Here is a 22,131-nt window from a genome sequence, read left to right on the forward strand (position 1 = left end):
TTATCATTTTATATTTTTAATGCTAAAATGTTCCTTAAATACTTATTATCTTCATATTTTTTAACTACTTAGCAACTTATTTTCTTAAATTGTTTATGTTCGCACCACCAGACACCAAATCAAAATCCACTTGGCAAAAAACTTGATTCTGATATAAATACATTTTCCACTACTGCTAATAATGAGTGTCTTCTGCCATTAGTTATATACTTTGTACTTGATATATTATATTGCCCTAATCCATCATCACAAACACCACTTCAGAATGCAACACAACACACAGTTTTCAGTTGAATTAAAACAGCTTTATTAGTGTACACTGTAAGAAGTTTTCTGTATATGTAGAATAGTTGGAAAGCTATGAAGATAGTCATGAGTGTTTGAAGAAGACAGAGATCCTAAGGGCTTGTGTTCTAATGGAAATATGCTCCGTTGATAGCAAGAAAAAGAAATGGCATGTATGGTCAAATAAAAGTACAACTTTACAATAACATCACCAGTGACATGTAGAAACTTCACTTTCTCCAAAAAGCCACATTGTCTTTCTGAAATTCATAAGAAAGAGGCTTGATTGGGGATACACAATTGTCATCACAATAAAGAAAAAAGAAATACAATATGTTACCTGTAAATAGGAATGTGAACCCTTGATGTAGTCTACATGAAACTTCATCTCCAAAACAGAACTCTCAGGAAGAGAGAAAAGCTTGTTTGTTGTAGGGTAAAACGTTGGGTGGCACTCATTTGAAGAAAAACAATAAAAGTTGATACAAAGGATTTTACTGGACCCTGGCAAAATGCATAAAATGGCGTGTCTAGCCATCAGAAAATAGTAATTACGGAGGAACGTGTTTGAATACACACTCCAAACATTGAGGTCACTGCATAGAACAAACGTGTGGGTTAGCAATGATAAGACAACCTTAAAAGGTAGCACTGTATTGTTGTTGTATGTGTACAGACCTCTGCAAATTCCAGTTCTCTCTAATAAATGAAGAAATTAAAAACAGACCAGCAAAAGACAGGAAACGACAGACAGAACATTACATCATTTAATTTGGCTGCTTTCAGTCGGGCTACGAGTGACTATAAAAAATAAGCTTGATGAATGAGTAACAGGGTTTTTCTAAAGAAGCATTTGCTGAAAGATGGTCCTTTTTAAAAAGTTTCAATCCATCCGTTTGGTCCAAGTGCTTGTGTTCTAGGAGTGGATGTCAAAGCTGACAAATAGACAAGCAGGATTCTTATTTCAGTCATTAAAGGATTAACTACACGGCAGCGTATGTTTTTTGAATTTCTCCCACATGTTGCAGAGGTGAGAAATGAAATTTTAAAAAATTGTGAATGTGTTTACTTTGCACAAAGTCCACTAAGACCACCGTGTGTGTGTCATCTGTGACAGTATGAACCAAGATCTTGGGGCAAGAACACTTCACTGACAATCCCATTTTTCGTGCTAAAAATCTGCTAATGCATCGCAGTACAGTTGAAGAACTAACTTTGAATAAATCAGACGTAACTTCAGCGTAGTTCAACACCGTACATAAGGAGTATGATAATGGTAAACAGTATAAATTTGCAGCAGCTTTTTCACTGTACTGGAATGTCCTGTTTTGTTAAAGTAGATCAATCCAACAAATTTAACTTCCAAAGTCGGAGCTTTTATACTGGTAAATAATAATAATACTGCATAGTAGCTGCTGGAATAAATCCTAATTTAAATATGCTATATGTTTTCAATAGCAATGAGGTTTACGACAGTGTAACGAAAGAATAGTCGTTACATAAATTTGAGTCTTTGGGACAGCACTATCGTAATTTGGGACAGACATAACGTAAAAGGCAAGAAATCAACAAGCCGATTACTCCAAAATTGACCAAATACTTTCACCATTTAGCAGCCAAATATTGTTTTAAGGAAAATAATTGATTGTGCTGATGCTGACTGGGTCACAACATTGTGGTAAATACAGTGGAAGTGTTCCATCCTATGCTACATACGGCGCCATCAAGCTGTGATCATTTCAAACTGAGGGCAATATCCTAAAAAAATATTGAATTCTAATAAAAGGGAAGAAAGCTTTGAAGATTTTAAATATACTCATATATAAAAAATACATGAAATACAAAAATGTACTTAAAGAATGTGTCAAGAAAATAATAGCTGTACAGTTTCACTAGCTCGTCAAATACTTAAAGCTTATTTTGACTCTAAAATACCCATGGAGGTGGCTTTTTAAAATCGGGGCGAGACATTTTATTAAAAGCAAATGAATTCTCTTTAATAAGCCAAGAATAACAATATACGGGGGAAATAAAGGGAACATTCTTAAAAATATGGAAGATATCTTTAGTAATTGTCAATTGGGCTTTTTCCCCCACATTCCTATCTGTGCAAAGCATATCTTGCTGTATTTTTACAACAAAAGGCAACTTTCAAGTGTGCATAATTTGGGGCAGTGCAAGTACAGTAAAAGGGGCGGCCATTTTTAAAATCCCACACTGCAGGGCTTGTCTTCGTATTGTCTAAATAATGGGATCAGTCCAAGAAAGACTTGGGTTATGAGTGAAACCTAAGTGAAGGGATTGTTTTTCTGATAAGACAGCAGGGGGCGACATTGAGGCTTGAGCTGCATTTTTACAGAGTCCTAGTTTCCAGGTCCGACATACATCTCTCTTTCATAAAGAAGATGAAATCATTGTTAAAGTTAAAGCGTGCACGGTGGAAACAAAGAACATTTTGGGCCTCAAATACCAGAAGGGGGCAAAGTCTGTAGATATTACCGTTTGAAATTAAGCTCAAGAGAAGGGACACGCCCTAAGAACCACTTATTTTACACATTCCAGTCATCTATGCTGCCGTTTCAACTCTGTTCCAGACATCTACCCCACTGCACACTTTAATAGGACCAGTCACACACGGACGTTAACATTATGTCAAAAGATAGCAAATAAAGTGGTGTCTGTACGCGTTACAGTGCATAATGTGTGTGCATCGACATGAGAAGACAGTAGGTCATACTAATATAGACGTGATCTCTCACCACTTTCAGAGCTGAAGGTCCGTGATCACGACAACACGGGAATCGATAACGAGAAAAGCAGGAAGTTCTAAAGTGAAAAACTGGAATAGAAGTTTGGTCACCGAGAATAAAACCCTGGAAATAGCGCCTGATCGCAGAGAGTAGAACGTTAGGTTGTTGGAGCGGACTTTGGTTGAAGGTGAGCTTTGAGTGGCAGTACTACTGTTGTGTAAACAGAGATCTTAATGCTGAATCCAAGTTGTGCTGTCGCCGCTAGGTAGTGGAGCTGTAAGCTGGAGTAGTGGTGGTAGAGACTGCCCCTGAAGCTAGAAGATCACATGCTGAAAATCCCAAAACAGCTGTAGCGGGACAGTAAAGCTCTTTCTGGATCAGAGCCTCAGTCAAATCCCCAAAAATATGAACTGTCCAATATGACATCACTCTTGTCTTTTAGATATTGCAGGGTGATTTCAATTATTAGGTCCATTATTACTGGAATGTAATCCTTACATGAATCCATCAGAGCCGAAGGTGATCAGGCCCGTTGTGACATCATTGTTCCTCTATTGGCGATGTCGTCCTCCCAACCTCCAGGTCCGTTGTGTAATCCTTTTGTTTTCTAAATGTCGGTGTGTCAGTTTAAGACTGCCCGGTGGTATTCTCAGTTAAACTGTTGTGAAATGTCAGATCGGTTTTGGCCCCCTCCCCGTTTAGGACATACTGGAGCAGCGCACTGATGGGGAGCCCATCTGAGTCAGCACCTTATCCAACCACTGGAGGGGGCCGTTGAGATGCAGCTCGATCCAACAGGGAGTGCTGGTGACCGTCTGGCGTCTGCAGGGAGAAGATAAGTAATCAGGTTGAAGGAAAATCACACATTGGTACAGCATGTGATGTGTTAGGGGCTTGTCATGATTTGAATGTTAAATACAACACTAGCAGCATTTGTAGATTTCTTTTTGGAAATTATTTGGTTACAAAGCAAAAAACAAAAGACACATTTAACTGTTCTTATCCCATATTCTTAATATCTAAATTCTGCATAAAAAGATGTCGCTGAGCTAAAATGACATCCTGATTTAAGAAAAATAATGAATACATTTCTTAAGGTGATTTACAAGAAGTGATTGGGAGAGTGCATACTACATTTATTTCTAATCAGTTGAAGAAGAATCCAGTCAGTGTATTTGTTACTACCATTGTGTAACCGGGAGTTTTGAAGATGCATAATTATCGTGCATTGTTGCGTTTGGTGTGTTGTCCTGAATGCCAGTGCCAAAGACATTTCCATTTTATGCAACTCTAATCGACAATCACCTTATCTGAATTGCATCGCCCAGGTCGCAGAGACAAATGCTCTGAAATTTTACAACAAACGGAGGAATGCAATAGAGTATATTAGAGCTTCTGTACCTGTACTCTGCTCCCCAGCCCTTGACGAAGCTCATCCTGATGGTGCACATCCTGGTTAGTTGGTAGACCGCCTCGAAGCCCTGATTGACTGACTGAGCCAGCAGTGCAGCAAACTCCTGGTTGTTAAAGATCTTCAGATTACAGCCTGATAAGAGAAAAGAAGGTATAAAGCATCACTTTTAGAGAAAGGGCATTCAGATTTTCCATCTTGATGAGGAAGAAAAAATGGACCGGGGATTTTTTAGCAAGTTTAATTGCTTAAAAATGTATCATGCATATTTGAAAGCACTGCACAATTAAGCAACAATATCGAAATAACAAATTGTCAGTGTAATGTATAAATGGCAGAAGCACAATGTGTCCAACGCTAAAGATGTGTTTGATTAACATTTCAATAAAGTTTTGTGTAGCTGCCGAGATATCCCAGCCTAGAAATTGTGTACTACAGACTTAAACACGTTTGTTTTACTACAGATCTCTTCAAAATTCAAACGATGATCATATTCATATATTTTTCAATGATAATGATTCAAAAAATGATCAATTCTAACTCTGTTGTGAATCATATCGCAGTTGCAATATCAGTCAAAATAATCACAAGTAGTTCCTTTTTTTCCAGATTGTGCAGCCTTCAGTCTTTATCACAATGTCTCTCAAACTTTCTGTAGACATAACAAAAGCAAAAACCGGATTCCGTTTTTATGTGTGGGTGTAATGCATGATGGGTGATTATTCCCCAGCAGACTGCAAAGTCCCGACCCCTGAATGAGTACTGTTCTGTGGCTCGCTAATGATACAGTTCAGGCTGCTCATTTGGCCAGGAATAAAGTGTTCAATGTTACATGGGCAAAGATGAGTCAGTGTCTCTGTGTGTGTGTGTGTGTGTGTGTGTGTGTGTGTGTGTGTGTGTGTGTGTGTGTGTGTGTGTGTGTTTTAATCAAAAAGGTTATCGTAGATGAAAGGCCATAGCCCGTGTTTCTCCTATCATTAAACAGCTTTTTTTGAATACTCCATTCTGATTCGTCAATTTGCAAATTGAGCAATCAGCCTTTCTTTCGATAGCAGACTGTTGTTAAGGACGCTCTGATCAAGGGACAACGTGCAGTCTTATCAATCGCAGAGAGAAATCCGGTCAATTCAAAGTCAGCTGTGGCCAAAATACCCATCCTCCATCAGAAAACTGTGTGGAATACTTTTTAAATATTCATTTTGATATTTGTGGAGAGCATAACACTTTGGAAACATGATGGCTGAACTGTCTCTCTCTGAGAGCTGGGCGACAGAGAAATCAGTAGAAGAAGACAGGCAGGAAGTAAACACTGAGGGAACACGGTATGGGCTATGCAGTGTTTAAAGACTGGTAACTGGAAGAGGAAATGTAAACAGACTTGGACAGGAAACACTACGCGTGTGTATAGACCTGGTGGTATCTTGCAGACGGTGGCCGGGTGCCAGCCGTATCGCTGGTTGCAGTTGGGACTCTGGACGAAGATGGCACTGTCGCTTAGGCACTCTGCGAACACTTCCCCTCCGATGTAATACAACCTTACACCACGACCTGCAGGGGGGTAGAGAGGGAAAGGTGCAAAGAGACAAACGGGTGGTAAGAAAGTTACAACTGGATAGTATAGTCTCTTATCAACCAGCTTTTTAACCCACTGTTAAAACCAATAGAAAATGTCCCATGTCTGTAAATATTTATTCATGCACGCTGTTTTTAAATGATATTTTTTTAATTTATTAAATACCGCTAATTTTTGTTATTTCTCTATAAAATATTAATTAATTTATGTTTTTTGTATAATAGTATATGTAAAATGCATAATTGATTATTTAAATGATTAGATTTTAAGTTTATGATTATTCTTTTTTCAGTAAATAAATATAACACAAATTATCATTATTAATTAAATATGTATTTGTTTTATTATTGTACTTTTTTGCTGGGAAAAAACCCCCAAAAATATATTTGTAATATACAGAGTTGGGTGTAACGCGTTGCAAAAGTAACGGAGTTACAGTAAAGTATTACTTTTTGCTGTAACGCAGTAATATAACGCATTACTTCTGAAATTTGGGTAATATATTACCCGTTACAATTCCCAGTAACGCAGTTACAACACATTTTAACCCGAAATGATGTGGTGTTTTGTTTTTAAGAATTCACAAACGTCGCGAGACATTCCGACACCAGAGAAATAATTGTGCCGGTAAGATATTAACTCAGTAAGCCTGTTTACTGTTGGTTAAGAGAGCTGCAGAAACAGATTCGCGATTGAGAGCTGCAGGCTCACAATGCAGAGCTGCAGGCTCGGATAAAAGAAATGAAAAAGACAGGAGTGCGCACAGCCCGAAGCAACAGAAGGTAATGTTCTCTCTCGGTCTTCTGCTTGAACCCTGAGAAGTTGAGAGACTCGTGGCAGAGTGTTGAGATCTGCAGCCTCTGTCCTCTGTGGAATCGCCGGCTTTTAGAAAGCTTGTCAGGCAAATCCCCGTTAACACACCAATGATAAGGTGAGCTAACGTTGCCATAGAGACCCGTTCATATACAGCAGGTTACAGGGCCGTGCAGAGGCTCCACTAACATGTTGTTAATAACAAACAGAGACGTAATGTTACCGGTATCACATATTATTTAGCCCGCATACTGCCATAGATAGCTTTAATTAATGAGCTGCAATAAACTACATTTTAGCATTTAAATCATTACTGCTACAGGGCCTTTGTGTGTAGAAGTGTTTGCGTCTGTACCTATATGTCTCCTTGTCATTTCAACAGTTGCGTTCCGGTTGACGTTGCTGAGCAGCCCCAGACAGAAGCGTTCAGAGTTGGAGGGGTCGGTGAAGCCGTCGACTGTCAGAGATGGCTGCGAGGCGTGGAACGTCTCCCCCACCCGCTGGTTCAGCTCGTAGTAAGCTATCGAACACCAGAAAGCTGGCTCGCTGTAGGTAACCGGCTGAAGGTCTGAAAAACAAAACCAAGAAGTCAATGTCAACAACTGAGACTGTTTTAGTTTGGAAAAGGTAAGGCTTTTTCAGGCCTTTATTTCTGGATTTTGACATGGTGTTTCAATATGACCAACGGCAATGATTTGTCCCTCTATTAGAACAAGCTCTGACAAAAAAACGAGTTGCTAGAGCTATTTATCCACTAAATCACAAAACTGATAAAGAGCAGTCTTACCCAGGGCATGATTGACAGGTGACAGGGCGCCAGGGGACATTTCTGCTGGTGAACCTGGGAGAAAAGAAAGAGAAGAAAGTCATGTACCTTGATGTGCAAATAGCGCTGCTTAAGGTCATTGATACTGCCTCTCGTTTTTATTGGTTTTGGTTTGTTGTTTTAATTCAAGGAGACAAGTAGCAGCATGTAAACTCAGTCTACCTGATTCCATACTTTGATTCATCTGTTGGTCGCTGTTTTCTCCATCTTCACTGATGTAGCCAGGTGGAGGAGTCTCTGCAAAGAAACAAAAAAATGACACACAGACAAGCAATAAGAACACAGCTGAAACCACACACTGAAAATCTTACCTTTAACTATCTATTGGATGCACATTGCGTTGGTTTGTGTGGCAGCTAATATAAGATAAAATAATGCTGCATACACACCTGGTATATAGTTATTAGGAGGGTCTATGCCAGCAGGGAAGTTGGTGTTTTCGGGGATGGAGTTTGTGAAATCGTCTAGAGGAGGAAGCTCAGTCAGGATCTCCGTGTGGCGCGGCACCAACACCGGGGGCAGGACTGGAGAGAGGAGGAAGTGTCACTTACAGAGGCAAAATTGCGACAACATTCTGCTTTCAACACAGGTCGAAAAAGAGCGTTAAGGAAAGTATTTTAGTTGCCTGACTTAAGATTTCTTCAATAACTCAAGCTAACACAGAGACAGAATTCTCAAGGAGCATTACCAGGCGTCTCCACTCTCTGGTAGTGGTAGGGGTTGACACACACTTCGTCCTTTTTGAGGTTGAAGGCAAACTGGCAGGAGTCGATGGCCCTCAGCTCGTGGTGGCTGTGCAGGTCGGGCCATCTCCACAGGCGGCAGTAGATGACGTGGGGCAGGCCCTTACGGTGGGACACCTGGAGACGCCCGTCCAGTGACCTGAGAAAATCGGGAGAGAGGACAGCTATAAGATCATGCATGTGACCAGGCCTCGGCAGGAGACTGTACACCAGGAGGAAAGCTTAAAGATTCCTGCTTCTTTAGTTTCTGGTTTTAGATAAGGAAGAAAACTGTCTGACACCAAGTGGAGGTCATTACTTGGGTTATTTTAGGGCCTGTCATGATAACTATACCTTTTGGGAGGATATATTGCCCGAGAAAGCATTGTGGTAAACGACATTATCGTCATTATAACACCATGTTATGTCAGTGATAATATAATAGCACAATAATGCAAGTACACCCTCTCCAACTGCAGTGAATTCATTATTAAAAATAAAACAAATACATTTCCTGCTATGTTGATATATCGGCACAGTTGGAAATATCATGCATTCAAAGTTTTAGTCAAACTAATACCCTGCAAGAGGCCTGTTTGCAAATCCAGCTTAAAATTGACATGCCTCACAATTAAAACTCATTTTTGTCCCTGTGATGTTAGGGTTAGGGTTTTCTGTTGTGTTTTCACATACATATCAGCTCAATCTATAAGGCATTATTACCCTATAAGAAATAATAAGGTTGTATTATGAGTAACAATTTAAAAAAAAGATTAGTGTCAAAGTCTATCCATGGTCTAAATAATAAATAAGAAGAAGAAATGGCATCACAGGTGAGTGTGTTGATACTGCACATGACAGAGAGACAGGTGAATAATGAATGAATGATGAGATACACTCATTGTGTGTTGGAGTGTGAGTGAGTATATTCACCTGCTGTGGTCAGGGTATCCGTACATGCCTGAAGAGTCCCACTGCTCTATCGTGTGGCCTGAGCCCAGACCCCATAGATCTGAGCAGTTACTACACACACAGACACACGACATACACACACAGACACACGACATGCACACACACACAGGACAGGTGAAAAAGGATAAAATATAAATGAAAACAGATGGTAAACATGAGGCATTCCAAATTAGTCGGATGAAATCACAAACATGTACAGTTGGTCTCTTATTGGCACAAAAATCCACCCTTGCTTTTTTTAATAAGAGACGCTAACTGGATGACAGGTGATCATGTGACAAATCCAAATTGGATAGACAGAGATGTGATGCAAGTAGTGGTAGAGAGGATTGAATTATGGTTGAATGTTTTTTTTAGATGGTTGGTTTGAAGCTTTGACCACTCTTACTGTCTATCTCTATATATCCTTCATTAAAAGAGCAGTAGTAGTTACGTAACTATGTCACGGAAGTACACAAAGGAGTCCGATCATGGCGTTTCACATGGGGGGGTGTATGGAGGAAACTTTATCTGGAGGGAACTTATTGAATTATCCTATGCAGACAATTTACATGCAAAAATACTTATAATAAACACACTACGGGAAGGGGAAAACCCCAAAGAGCATACTAGGGACCCTTTTGTTTTTGTTTTTTAACACCTACATCTTAACTACACCTACACATTTCTGCTAATTATGACTTAGACATGAGATGTTGACATGTGAATGAGGAAATAAAGAAGTTGAATGAACTACACAAGACGTGATAACAGAAATAACTGATAAAAATGCGTCTACTCCAGTGTGTGTACAACACATCCATTCCCACTGTAGCAAATTGTCTTTATAGTTTTCACAGCATGTTGAAAGAAGAGGAGATGTTGCCGTCTCATCAGAGACAGATAATTGCCAGACCTGTCTGCACAAAACCTTTTAACTTGACACTTATCAGCGTACTCAAAAAGTTCTCCAACTTCTATCTCCAGACACTGCTAATGCATCCTTCCTCACCTAAGGGGCGCCAGTACAATCCTTACACTGTCTGCCTATCAAAAGCTTTTCGAGTAAGCAATTCATCCTCATCTACTCACTTACTGTTGGATCAAAGCTCAAAATTTACAATGGAAGTCAAAGGGGTTCAATTATCAGTTGATAATGTGTGAAACATCAAGAGACATTTTTCATACCTAGAGCCTGTTTTCAAAACACAGCATGTTTATCTCTTTTTGAGGCCCTCGACATTTTTCCGTCACGACTCAAAAAGCTGCCCATGCTTGCTATCTATACACTCATTCGTTGAGCTGTCGCACTCTTCTTCCAAGCGCTTTTGTTCTAGCCTCCAATAGAAATCTACAAAGCCCCACACCTGCTATCTCCTAACAATCCTCCGTCACATTCACAGAAAGAAAAAAAAAAAATAGGACAACTTCAAGAGCCAATTTATCTTAGACTTTCATCAACCTTACTTCTCTGCGTTCAAACGGAAGTAAGCTGCACATGAAAGGCCTGGAGTGCTATCTCCCGAAAACTGCTGCACGCTGTCAAGTACTACATCCGGACCTAGGACTCAGTGGCGGGGTTACCCCTAACATGAGGCTATTTCAACCAAGCCAATGTCAATCTGTGAAGAATAACAGTAACAAAAAAACAACAACTCCCAACTGTTTCTGGACTTCTATACTCCACTTAAACTCCCTAATTCCTGTTTTTATCATCTGATATACACACAATTACTATCGCTTTCATTATGGCCAATGGAATTAAAACCACCTAACCGAACAGTGAGAGGAAACACTTGATCGTGTGTTTATTGTATTTATTTCTGTCCCAATGATTCAACCATTGGATTGGCACAAACATTTAAGTAACGCAAAAGAAGTAGGTGACTCATTGACTTGAAACCAACATATTGCTACTGTCTTCTTTCGAGGAGACAGTAGCAATATGTAACAAGAAGCAGCATCACCTTATCAGAACCACTTCAGAAGCAACCATCTAACCTACATTCCTCTGAGGCCTGGCATCCGGCACTTTAGCTTCAGATGCTTCTACTTCTGGACTCTTTGTTTCCCCTTTTACCCATACAGCTACAGTTGACACCAGTTTTTAAAGGTATACTGCTTACCGTACAGTATATATAATCACGTATACGGGGATGTACAGTATGCTGCAGTGTGATCTGGGATCCATAGTTATAATTTATTCATTTGAGCCTTGGTGTTACTCTAGAACCGCCTTGCTCTATACTTTACTTTGCAGAGCTTCACAACACTTCCGGTACACACTATTCCTAATTGTATAACTTTGTTACCAAGACATATAAAATAGCTTGTTGTTGCAAAGTGTAAATCTAAAAAGCCTGCATTAAGACAGCAATGTGATTAGATCTCCAAGACCTCAGCCAGCGTCTGTACTGAGTGCACAGCAGACAAACTATCCAGTAACAAAGAACAACATCACCACCTGATCTGGCGATAGTCCTAGAGAATGATCCCGTTCCACGTTAAACGAAAAGTAAACACGCGCAGGATATTACCACCACATCTGCTAACCCTGCACCTGTTGTTGTCTTTCTTGTCACCTCTGATAAAAACCTGTTTCACAAAGTGTGGGCAGAATCATGTCAATATAACGCTGGGAATCAAAATACATTAACATTGTTGTCCAACCAAATGCATACCACATTTACCAAGATAGCATTCTGATAACAACTGGTAAATATTAACATGATTGATTCCCACGTTGAAGAATTGTCTGTGAAAGACAAGGGTTCAAGAAACCATTTAAGCCATGTTGGAGTTGTAACTCAATTCCAAATCGGGTCCATACACCATTTCCCTACCCAATTCCACTCTGTTTGCGCGTTTGAGTTGAGGGTCCGCAAGTAAACAGCCCAAACTCAGATAAAAAGTTAATATTGTCATACAGATGATATATGCTTTTCCTAAGGATCATATATACCCATTTCTAGTCCACAGAGCATTAGATGTGTTTATTTAATTGTACAGTTCTGCATATTTACAGGGGCTGTTGCCAAAACCAAGCAGCTCATAAAATCAATTAGAAAAGAGGTATAAAAAAGAAAGAAAGGGAGCGATGTTTTTAATAGTTTTAATTAATATTATTGCGTGTTCTTTTCCTTCCAAGAGATGCCTCATTCATTAACCACGTTCATTCTGTATGCCCAATTTCAATCCAACCCTACACTAGGAGTTGGATCACCATTGGACAGACATCCCATCAGCTCCAGGTGATCTGTGGATGGATTGGGGCTCAAGAAAAACAACATTTCTCTACAAGAACACTTTCTATTATTAATAGGTTAGAATCAAAGGGAACTAAAAGAGAAGGAAAGGAAAGAGGGTAGATGAGAAAGAAAATTGGAGAAGGGAAGCTCATAAAATCTTCACAGAGCAGCGAGGTTGATTTGACGTTAATCACATGCTTCTCATGGGCCTCGCCTTGACCTTGCCACCTCTGCCGTGATAAGGTTTCACCTGGTCTGGTGACATGGCTTGTGTACCTTGTCATGCGGCACAGGAGAAATCTATACTGAGAGAGACATGACCTGTATGACCCTTCAGGCTGAGAGTCTACAGTACAGTTTTAAAGAAAACATTATACAAATACTAAGTTTTCTTAGGCTGTTCCATTTTCAGAGAGTATCTTGAAGCGTTTGTTTTCACGTTTGCTTAGCTCCTTCTTGGCGAAGACACTCTACATTAAATGACTACTTTACACTTTACTTTGTCTCATCATTTCTAATGTCTACAGCCTGTATCAGGTCATAGAGTGATGATGCGTGCCCTGGAGCATACAGCCATGCTAAGCTGTCAGCCATTCAGATTAATTCAAAGTGTCTTTGTTTCCATATTCAATATTTGGTTTCCTATCACTGCCTGAGAAATGCAAGCGTTTATCAGTTCTGTGTTTGCTTTAAATACCAACCACAGGTGCACCGATTGAATTTATTCTGTTCGTCACTGGTTGAGGCTGAGGAAGTGCTCTATTACATGGGGTGGCCAATGTCGAGCATAAATCAAACCACATGTATACTTAATTGTGTGCCATCAGTTAGACACCTCATCTCTAACAAGATCCAATTCTGCCTTTCACTGAGTCTACAACTACAAAGAACATATTTATTGATTTATTATTCATCTAAAACTGAATTTGCAGGACACTAGTGCTGCATCTCCACACAGTATTCAGAATAATTTTAAGACCGATCATGACTGTTGGAGTCTACGATAAACTCGAGACATTAAAATCTATTTCTTATGATAAAATTCCCCTGAACTTAGCATCATTGGCACCTTCCAATAAGCTGTCTCAACCTATCTAATCAACATAACGGGATGAAAGACGATGCTGATACAAGGTTTGGAGGTTCAGAATGTTTCTAACTGCAACAAAAAAAACACGGCATAGATGTAACCAGAGTTGGTGTGTCGGTGACACACACACACATTTTATGCATATAGATAATGACTCCTGGTTCACTAAAGTTAAGATAGTTTGGCTGGCAACCCGTGTTGCAACATCTGTTTCCTCCAATAAGGTTTCACTTCTGCTGCCTTGCTAACTTATGACCCAACCGAGTGAGGAAGTGGACCTGTTGCTGAATCACAAACACTTTTGTTCCTGCAAGCCCGTGGTCGCGTGGCACCCTCCTACTTACTTTCGTGTGTGTGACACACACACACACACACACACACACACACACACACACACACACACACACACACACACACACACACACACACACACACACACACACACACACACACACACACACACACACACACACACACACACACACACACACACACACACACACACACACACACACACACACACACACACACACACACACACACACACACACACACACACACACACACACACACACACACACACACCTCGCTGTGATGATGGTATTGTGGTACACCACTACCTGAGCATGACGTCTCAGACTTCAGATTCTTCAGAAAGTCATGTTTGTATGTCCAGGACCATGATATGTATGAGTAGGATAGACAGTGTGTTTAACCTAAATAACCCTAACACTAGTCTTAAATGCTCTTTTGGGGTTTAAAAAAAAGCTAACGCCATGTTTACATTTTGAACTACAACCTAAAATATGTCAGTAAACACCCCACTTGTTAATGTCTGAAGCTTCTATGGGTCTTAAAAATGGTGGAGCTAACAGGTGACTAAATAATATTACTAAACTTCATTACGCCAAACATTAGCCACCTTTAGTTAAGCGGCACATCGACGTGAAATGCTGTAACAGTGATGCAGTTTGTTTACACCCTTGGCTTTTTTACTTCTGGGGATTGAATGTATGCTACAAGGTGCTGCCATTAACGCATCTTTGCCACAAAACTTTTTTCTGCGATATTTCCGAAATCCAATGGGAGATCACATAGCTATTTTTCGAGGGAATCCTTGCGAGGCCAACATCCGGGTCGGCATACGTTATCCTGAACCCTTCTATGACCATAATGTGTGTGTATTATCATTTACAAACAGCGGCAGGGAATATAGAAATACAAGATGTGTGTCTCACCTGGGTATGGTGACACACTTTGTGTTGCTGTTCTGCGTGCTGATGGCTTTCTCCAGCTCATCCAGCTGCCCCGTCTTCTTCAGCTTCTTCACCAAGCTCTTCACGGCCTTCTCACACCACTTCTCCTCCTGCCCTCCTCCGTTCTGCTCCCCTACTCCTCCGATGCCTCCTCCTGCTCCTCCACTCCCAGTAGGAGTCTTCTTCCATCCCAGGAGGCGCTTCACTACCGGGGGAGTGAAGGGAAGGATGGAGGACATGGTGGCTGTGTGGGTGTGTGTGTTTGAAATGTGTTTTGATGCTCTTTTTAATCTAACGTAAAGAGAAACGGAAGAGGGGAAGGAGGTGTCTGAATTCCTACTGGAGATTGATTTTGTACTACCTTTAATGTCTAGTCAGAACTAAGGCATTGGTCTTGAGGAAACATCACATGGAAAGTGTGCGATGATTACATCCACAGAAACCTAAGAAACAGAGGGGAGGAAAGGACACGTCAACATTTGTGAACACAAAGTAAGACGGTTGGGAAGAATAAAAGTCTTGGAAAAACATATTGCATAATATTATCTTCTGAAGTGATGACATGAATTATGCCCACACATCTAGGCTCACGAACTCTTTGCCCAGAGTGATATCCATCATAGCCCCCTGCTGCTGCCTCTCCCACCCTGTAAACTACTGTATGCTGCACTGAGCACTACAATCCAGTATTGTGAAATATTCTATGGTGCTCTTCAATAATATCAACAATTATTCTTCCAACTTGCAAAAACCATTTCAACTTTTAGGTTCTTTAAAACAGAACCATTTCTTAAAAGAGGGGGACATTTTTTCACTGGCTAATATTTGCCTGCATATTGTACATCGTACCAGAATAGGATAAACTAAAAAATATATCTGCCTTGAATAGATTTCCTATATTTATCAGGGGATTGATATAGCATATAATTGCACAATTTTGCTTGGCATTAGAGTATTGAAATACAGAGGCGTAAAAGTTCTGATATAAAACAGATGCTCAAAGTAGCAACTTAAACGCAATATTTTTTTTCTCAATACTGAGCATTTAACAAAAACCTAGACATCATTGTGACTTAAGTATTGTGATCATGTTTCATGAGGCCTGACCGCTCTTATTATAAATAAATTAGAATGATTGGATCGTCTCAGCCTTAACAAAATTGTTCCATTTATAGGCCTGTATAAAATTCATAGAGGAACAGTTCTGAAAACGTTCATGATTCTTTTACAAAAACACATTCTTAAAAGCAGCAAGGGATAAATGTGACGCAAATATCACACGTCATCGAGCAATCTATCATCATATATTCCAGACTATTGAGGCCAGTTACTAAATCATTCAAAAACTCATTTGTAAACGTTCTTAGGATCTAAATAATTATTGATTTTACTCTGAAAGGCGAGGTAGCGGATGACCATGTGCTACATTCTATTGCTTCTTTATTTTGTCAACCTTAAACAACTCAAGCATCTTCTTTTCTACAGAGAGGAGAGGAATGCATGTATGAGGTGACAAAGCTATGTCGATACCTGGACTAATCCTATGCTAATCCTGTAGTAAACCCTTATATTGAAACCAACCAGTGTTTCCTCTGTAAGGCTAAAGCTGAGCGAACTGTGATAAACCCAGGTCAGGAGAAGGTGAACAATCCACCGATTAAAAATTCATATAACAAAGGTAACGGTGCTGAAAAAACTAAAAATGTTGAATTCAGTGGCCAAAACGGACAGGAAATAGTTAGTTATGGCACCGCCACAAGTTGTGGTTTGCTTATGTAAACTTGTACTATTTTATAGCTATTTTTTCTTATGCATGGTTCCATTACTTTTAGCCTAACAGATGCTCTGACAGGGCGATTTCCAGGAGGAACCTAAAGAGAACATTTTAATTGAACAGTAAAATCACATTTGAAGACACTTGCACTCTTTTTTATTTGTTATGTCCTATATTACTATGTTGGAGGAGCTTGGGACTTAAGATTTTCGTTGCCATTCCTACACTGCAGCTACTCTGATTGACAATACAGCCTTGGATCCTTAAAAAAAAAAGGGTGGTGTGTGTATATTAGAGAAGCAAATTATTGATAAACTAGACTTAAATAAAACAAACAGTGATGCAGATATCTCAACTTAGCTGTCTGAGTGGAAATGGATAACTGTCCTTAGCATGCTACTCCGAAAGTCCAAGCTCCTTCTAAGAATTAATTTCCCAGGCTTAACCCTTGGACTGCTTACTATTAGTGCAAGGGTATGTATGGCTTTCAGAATGACTCATACCATTCCTGAAAATAATTAACTACAACCTTAAGTACCTGCAGTTGCTTTTTATTGTCTAAACATTCAAGACTGCTGTCCATTAACTGCTTCAGGGAGAAGGCTTTGATGCCAAAAATCAAAGAAGGCTGGAAAAACACAAGTTAAAGGCTCCACGCTTGAACCTTAATTGAGGTGATTGAAAAGTGATTGTTGAGCTAAACCTAAAAAGTAGGATTGTGATTATCCATTTTGCTAAGGGGTGATACACAAAGAAACAGGGAATAAACTCCTAAAACAACACAAAAAAAACATTTGCTGATGGGGGTCCCTGAGACAAAACCATGTCGTGTGAGGGAGCCGTGCAAACTGAACAGAATGTCTTCATAATGTAAGGAACAAAAAGCACAAAACGTGCTCTTGTTGCCATAATGTCGCCGATTTGTCTGCTCAAACGCTAGACCACCGTTATCAGGGCCTTGTCGGCAAAATAAGCAACGTTATTTTGTCTGCAAGGTCCTGTCTTTTTGTGTGAGAAACTGTGTGTTTGGGTTACTTCTTCTCCCAAACCATACACATAACACACACACACGGCTTAAGAATAAGCTAATGCTACTAGCGGTGATTCAACTAAACAGCCAGCGCATGGACACTTTGACAATCCCCAAAAGAAAGCGAGTTCATTTCCCTCCCTTGTGACATTTGCTGTGAGCTACAGTGAATATATGCAGGTTTCTTTTGTCTCGAAATGACTGATAGCCCCCCTCATATCACCTCCTCCCCTCGCCTCCAAAAAGAGTGCAAAAAAAATCCGCTAGCAAGCTTGCTACTTTGTGTCACAGACAAATAAACAGCTCTGTTGCATGTTTTGTCGCTTACAAATCAAACCCGTTTCTTTGTTAAAACACACACTCACCCCACGAGGAGATGCAAGGGCGCAAAACGGTGACTCAGGTACCTGTCAGAAAAGCCTGCTTGTTCATTTTAAACACATCCAGAGAGACTTTAAACTGTATTTTCCACCTCCGAGCCGCCGGGATGATGGCCCCTCATTCAAAGCTCAACCAAACATGTATCGCTTCACGCTAAACATGAACGGCAGCCCTACGCCACCATATCCCGCCTCCTCCCGTTTCCTATTGGCTGTTTCCCGGGGTTCAGCCGATAACCTGTTGCCAGACGCGTGTTCTATTGGTTTGAACTCGTGTCCGTCATATGTTGTCACGTACGAAGGTATGTCTTTGATGTTTATCAGTGGGTACCTCCATTATCCTTGTATAATTGCATGATAATGTAGTTCGTCAATTAAAAATAATACAATTGAATACAAGTAAGAAACGCCTTCTTTATAAACCATTTGGAGTTGAACGTACAGTGACACGTTTTTGCTTGAAAACATAGTCCAGACTCTGGTAATTATGACAAACAAGGTAACCAGTAATCTATTTGTTATACTTGTTACTTATGTGATAGTAGATTCTGAGTCTACAGTATAATGGTCACAGGCTTGTCCTTTTATTTTTCCTTTTTCATTAAAGATTTGTTTTGTTTTTGTATTGATGCTATTTTTGTATTTGCTAATTGCTTTATTCAAAATTTCGTCTCAAACTGCATGGAAAAGTATACAATCAAGGACAGCAATGTGTTGTTAAAAAGAGTTGGTAACTTGTGTATATTGGAAACCAATAGAGCTGCGGTTGGTTCATAGTACCTTGAAAGGATTCCTCTCGTAGGTCCATACCATGCAATTATGCAAACACATGCATCCGAAGCATGTCATGCAAATCAAAATCTATCTCTGTTGAGCAATTGTTTCCTGATTAATGTGTTTCCCGATCTTCAACCAGTCTGTGAAAGCATAGAAACTACATTACTCCCTTGGGTATTTCCCTTGTCAAACACTGTGGCGTCAAGAAAAGAGGCGCATGCTCTGTGAGCACAGTCACCTGGGACCTGTTGCTCAGCTGCGGCAGTACTGCGGAAAGAGGACTCCTGTGTTGGATTTAAAGGATGCTAGTCTTTATCTTCTATTGCTATGGACATACCTGATGTACTGAAGACCTGCTACTTCGTAAACAGACTATAACCAAACCGGATGAAAACACTACAACAAAAAGTGGACGCCACAAGTCACTGTGTCTTTAATCTCAATCGGCAATTCATACACTTGTAAGTAAATGTGTGCTTTTAACAATTGCCTTCATTTGTAAAGGTTTCCCAAAAAGTTATAGAAGTCTATAGAAGTATATAGTTAGAAGACTTAGAGTTGACAAACACAATTATAACACGTTTTTGCTGTGTTATCTATAAAGAAGCAGTAGTCTGTGCCAGTATTTTCAATCGGCAACACTCAATATTTTTGCATGCAATGGGATTAGGGCATTTAGAAAATTGCCATTGCTGCAAAACCAAAGTGTAACGATTATTTAAGGTATTGCGAAGAACTTGTTTATCAGAGCCCTGTAAAAAAAAAAAGTTTTTACTCAACTTGTAGTGCTAAAGAAAAGGAGCTTATCCACTGTTGCGTATTACATGTTCCACACTGTGTCTACAGGGGCTGTGTGGTAGGTAGGCATGGGATGATGCTCTTGAGTGTGTAGACAGGAACAGATAATAACCCTCTCTGGACCATCACCAAGGAGACAGAGACTCTAGAGGGTATCCTGCACTGTTAGCTTTAAGAAATATCTCTCAAGCACACAAATCATCTCAGTGGTCTTTGCTTAGTGATTTTTGAAAGTTTTCTCTGCTATGATTTAAACTATTTTTTATTGTTTGTGCAGGTGCTTGTCTGATTAGTACATTGGCAATGGGCAGATGCTGCAAATGCTGCAGATGCAACAGTAGACTGCTGTGCATGTGCCTGCTGCCATGCATGATGACCGCCCACCTTCTGCTTTATATCGTGGTGTCCATATTGGTGACCATCTCCTACAGTCCTCCAAAAATAAACGTTCACTATATTGCCTCTGGGATTTCTTCTAACTCTTCTGTGCTGGCCTCTCACCCACTTGGCCCTTTCTGGAACCTTCGTCTGGAGGACAGTGCACTGTGGAACCAGTTGCAGCATTCTTGGGACCGCCAACACAACCCAATACTGCGTGGAAAGAATACGGGGATCATGAGTGCTAAGCTATTAGCAGAAATCGAAGATGAATGTCTTTCTGACTGCATGTCCCACAAGTGTTCTGCTCCTCGTTTGCATGATTTAAACAGTTTCCCAGAACAAATAAGGGTGTTTGTACAGTCAATGCACTGTAGGGAGTATCCTCTCCTTATCAATCAACCTGGTATATGTGAGAAGAACATTAGCAGCCCTGGACCCATGCTTCTCATGGCCATCAAATCTCAAGTGGGGAACTTTCAAAACAGGCAGGCCATCCGGGAAACCTGGGGACGCAGTGGTTTTGTCGAGGGGGAATCAACTAAGAATGGTGGAGTGGTGCGCACAGTGTTTCTGCTGGGAAGGCAGGACTCAAGTACAGGTCCTCACCCAGACCTCAAAAATCTTCTGGAGCTTGAGAACCAGAAATATGGGGATATCCTACAGTGGGATTTCAAAGATACGTTCTTTAACTTGACCCTAAAGGATTTGCTGTTGTGGCATTGGCTCCAGCAACATTGCCCCAGTGCCATGTTCGTGTTCAAAGGGGACGATGATGTCTTTGTTCGAACAAACGCCCTTCTGGATTACCTGCACAAGCAGTGGGAGGAGCACAACCTGTGGAGATCCTATACAAATGAGACTGAAATGAATTTGTTTGTTGGGGAGGTGATCAATTACGCGATGCCAAACCGCGAGCCATCCGCTAAGTACTACATACCGGAACAGTTCTACAAAGGGGGGTACCCACCGTATGCCGGTGGGGGAGGGGTGGTTTATTCTGGTTCTCTTGCATTAAGACTTAACGAGGTATCTAAGAGGGTGCGCCTCTTCCCAATAGACGATGTGTATCTAGGCATGTGCATGTACAGACTCGGCCTCTTGCCAAGCCATCACCCAGGTTTTTTGACATTCGACCTCCCTGAGAAAGACAGGTGGAATCCCTGCGCTTACAGATCTGTTCTGCTCGTTCACAGACGGAGTCCCAAACAGATGCTGACCTTATGGAAGAGGCTTCAGAGTCAGCAAGGTCGTTGCTGAGGCTCATTTGCCTGCCAAATAAGACTCATTGAGGCCAGGATGAATGCTGCCACCACATGCCTCTGCAAAATGTACATGTAACTCAAAATAGGCAGTACCCATGTTATGGTCACATTCAATGAACCTTTCCCCCTAAGAGTTACGCAGCACTGAGGAGGAGACTGATCTACCTCAAAGGTTACTTTTATTTATAACGATTCACAATAAGTGCGCGGTCATGCCACTTTCACTACATGTATTTGTACCCGTTTCAATTTAAACGCTTTCATTTACTACTCAATAAATAAGACTTAATATCTTTACATATTGTTTCAGAATGTTTAAAGTGAATACTTGTGACATACTCTGTGACATCTTCACTGGTCAACATGAATTCATTCATGTTTTATTTGTTCAAAGTAGGAGTACATTTTAAAATGTCTCACATCCACTTTGCCCAAAGTTGAAATGAAACAAACCCTTATTTATAACTTTTAAAATGCTGTTTGACTTTTACCATTTTAAAAATTATTATATTATATGTTGTTTAACAATAAAGGGTAAGTTCACTTCGGACATTACTTATTTTTTACTTTGTATTTAAAATGATGTTATAATATGATATGACTGACTGTTATGTAAAGATTAAGTCTTTGATTTGGTATGTATGGAGGTGTCACATGAGATGAACACCAACAACAATGATGCTATTTACTGCTGTCTTCAAGGTTAATGTTCTTTATTAAATATGATTAATAATTTGTGTTGTTTACGATGTTTGAATTAAAGTATATTGTTGTTGCAACAAGATTTTAAAATCCTGACCATCA

The 22,131-nt window shown here is 40.1% G+C and overlaps 2 protein-coding genes across 4 annotated transcripts; one reads left to right on the top strand and one right to left on the bottom strand.

The window, feature by feature from the left end:
* Positions 1–283: 283 nt before the first annotated feature.
* smad2 (SMAD family member 2) lies at positions 284–18,237 on the bottom strand. 3 transcript variants are annotated; one of them, XM_063889422.1, is made up of 11 exons: positions 18,095–18,237; positions 14,908–15,368; positions 9,314–9,403; positions 8,347–8,540; positions 8,048–8,182; positions 7,833–7,895; positions 7,620–7,673; positions 7,188–7,400; positions 5,857–5,994; positions 4,437–4,581; positions 284–3,857 (listed from the first exon to the last, which is right to left on the bottom strand). In XM_063889422.1, exons 2-11 carry the CDS (start codon positions 15,162–15,164, stop codon positions 3,734–3,736), a joined length of 1,413 nt encoding a protein of 470 aa, XP_063745492.1. In that variant the 5' UTR covers positions 15,165–15,368; positions 18,095–18,237; the 3' UTR covers positions 284–3,733. The 3 variants fall into 3 exon arrangements, with proteins under 3 accessions (XP_063745492.1, XP_063745491.1, XP_063745493.1); XM_063889421.1 differs by having other exon boundaries at positions 7,821–7,895; XM_063889423.1 differs by lacking the exon at positions 9,314–9,403 and having other exon boundaries at positions 7,821–7,895.
* Positions 18,238–19,123: 886 nt separating this feature from the next.
* On the top strand, positions 19,124–22,095 carry si:dkey-175m17.6 (N-acetyllactosaminide beta-1,3-N-acetylglucosaminyltransferase 2). The gene is made up of 2 exons (XM_063889890.1): positions 19,124–19,347; positions 19,962–22,095. Exon 2 carries the CDS (start codon positions 19,988–19,990, stop codon positions 21,320–21,322), a length of 1,335 nt encoding a protein of 444 aa, XP_063745960.1. The 5' UTR covers positions 19,124–19,347; positions 19,962–19,987; the 3' UTR covers positions 21,323–22,095.
* The last annotated feature ends 36 nt before the right edge of the window (positions 22,096–22,131 follow it).

The sequence above is a fragment of the Eleginops maclovinus genome, chromosome 8 (genome assembly GCF_036324505.1).
Source record: "Eleginops maclovinus isolate JMC-PN-2008 ecotype Puerto Natales chromosome 8, JC_Emac_rtc_rv5, whole genome shotgun sequence".
NCBI lineage: Eukaryota > Metazoa > Chordata > Actinopteri > Perciformes > Eleginopidae > Eleginops > Eleginops maclovinus.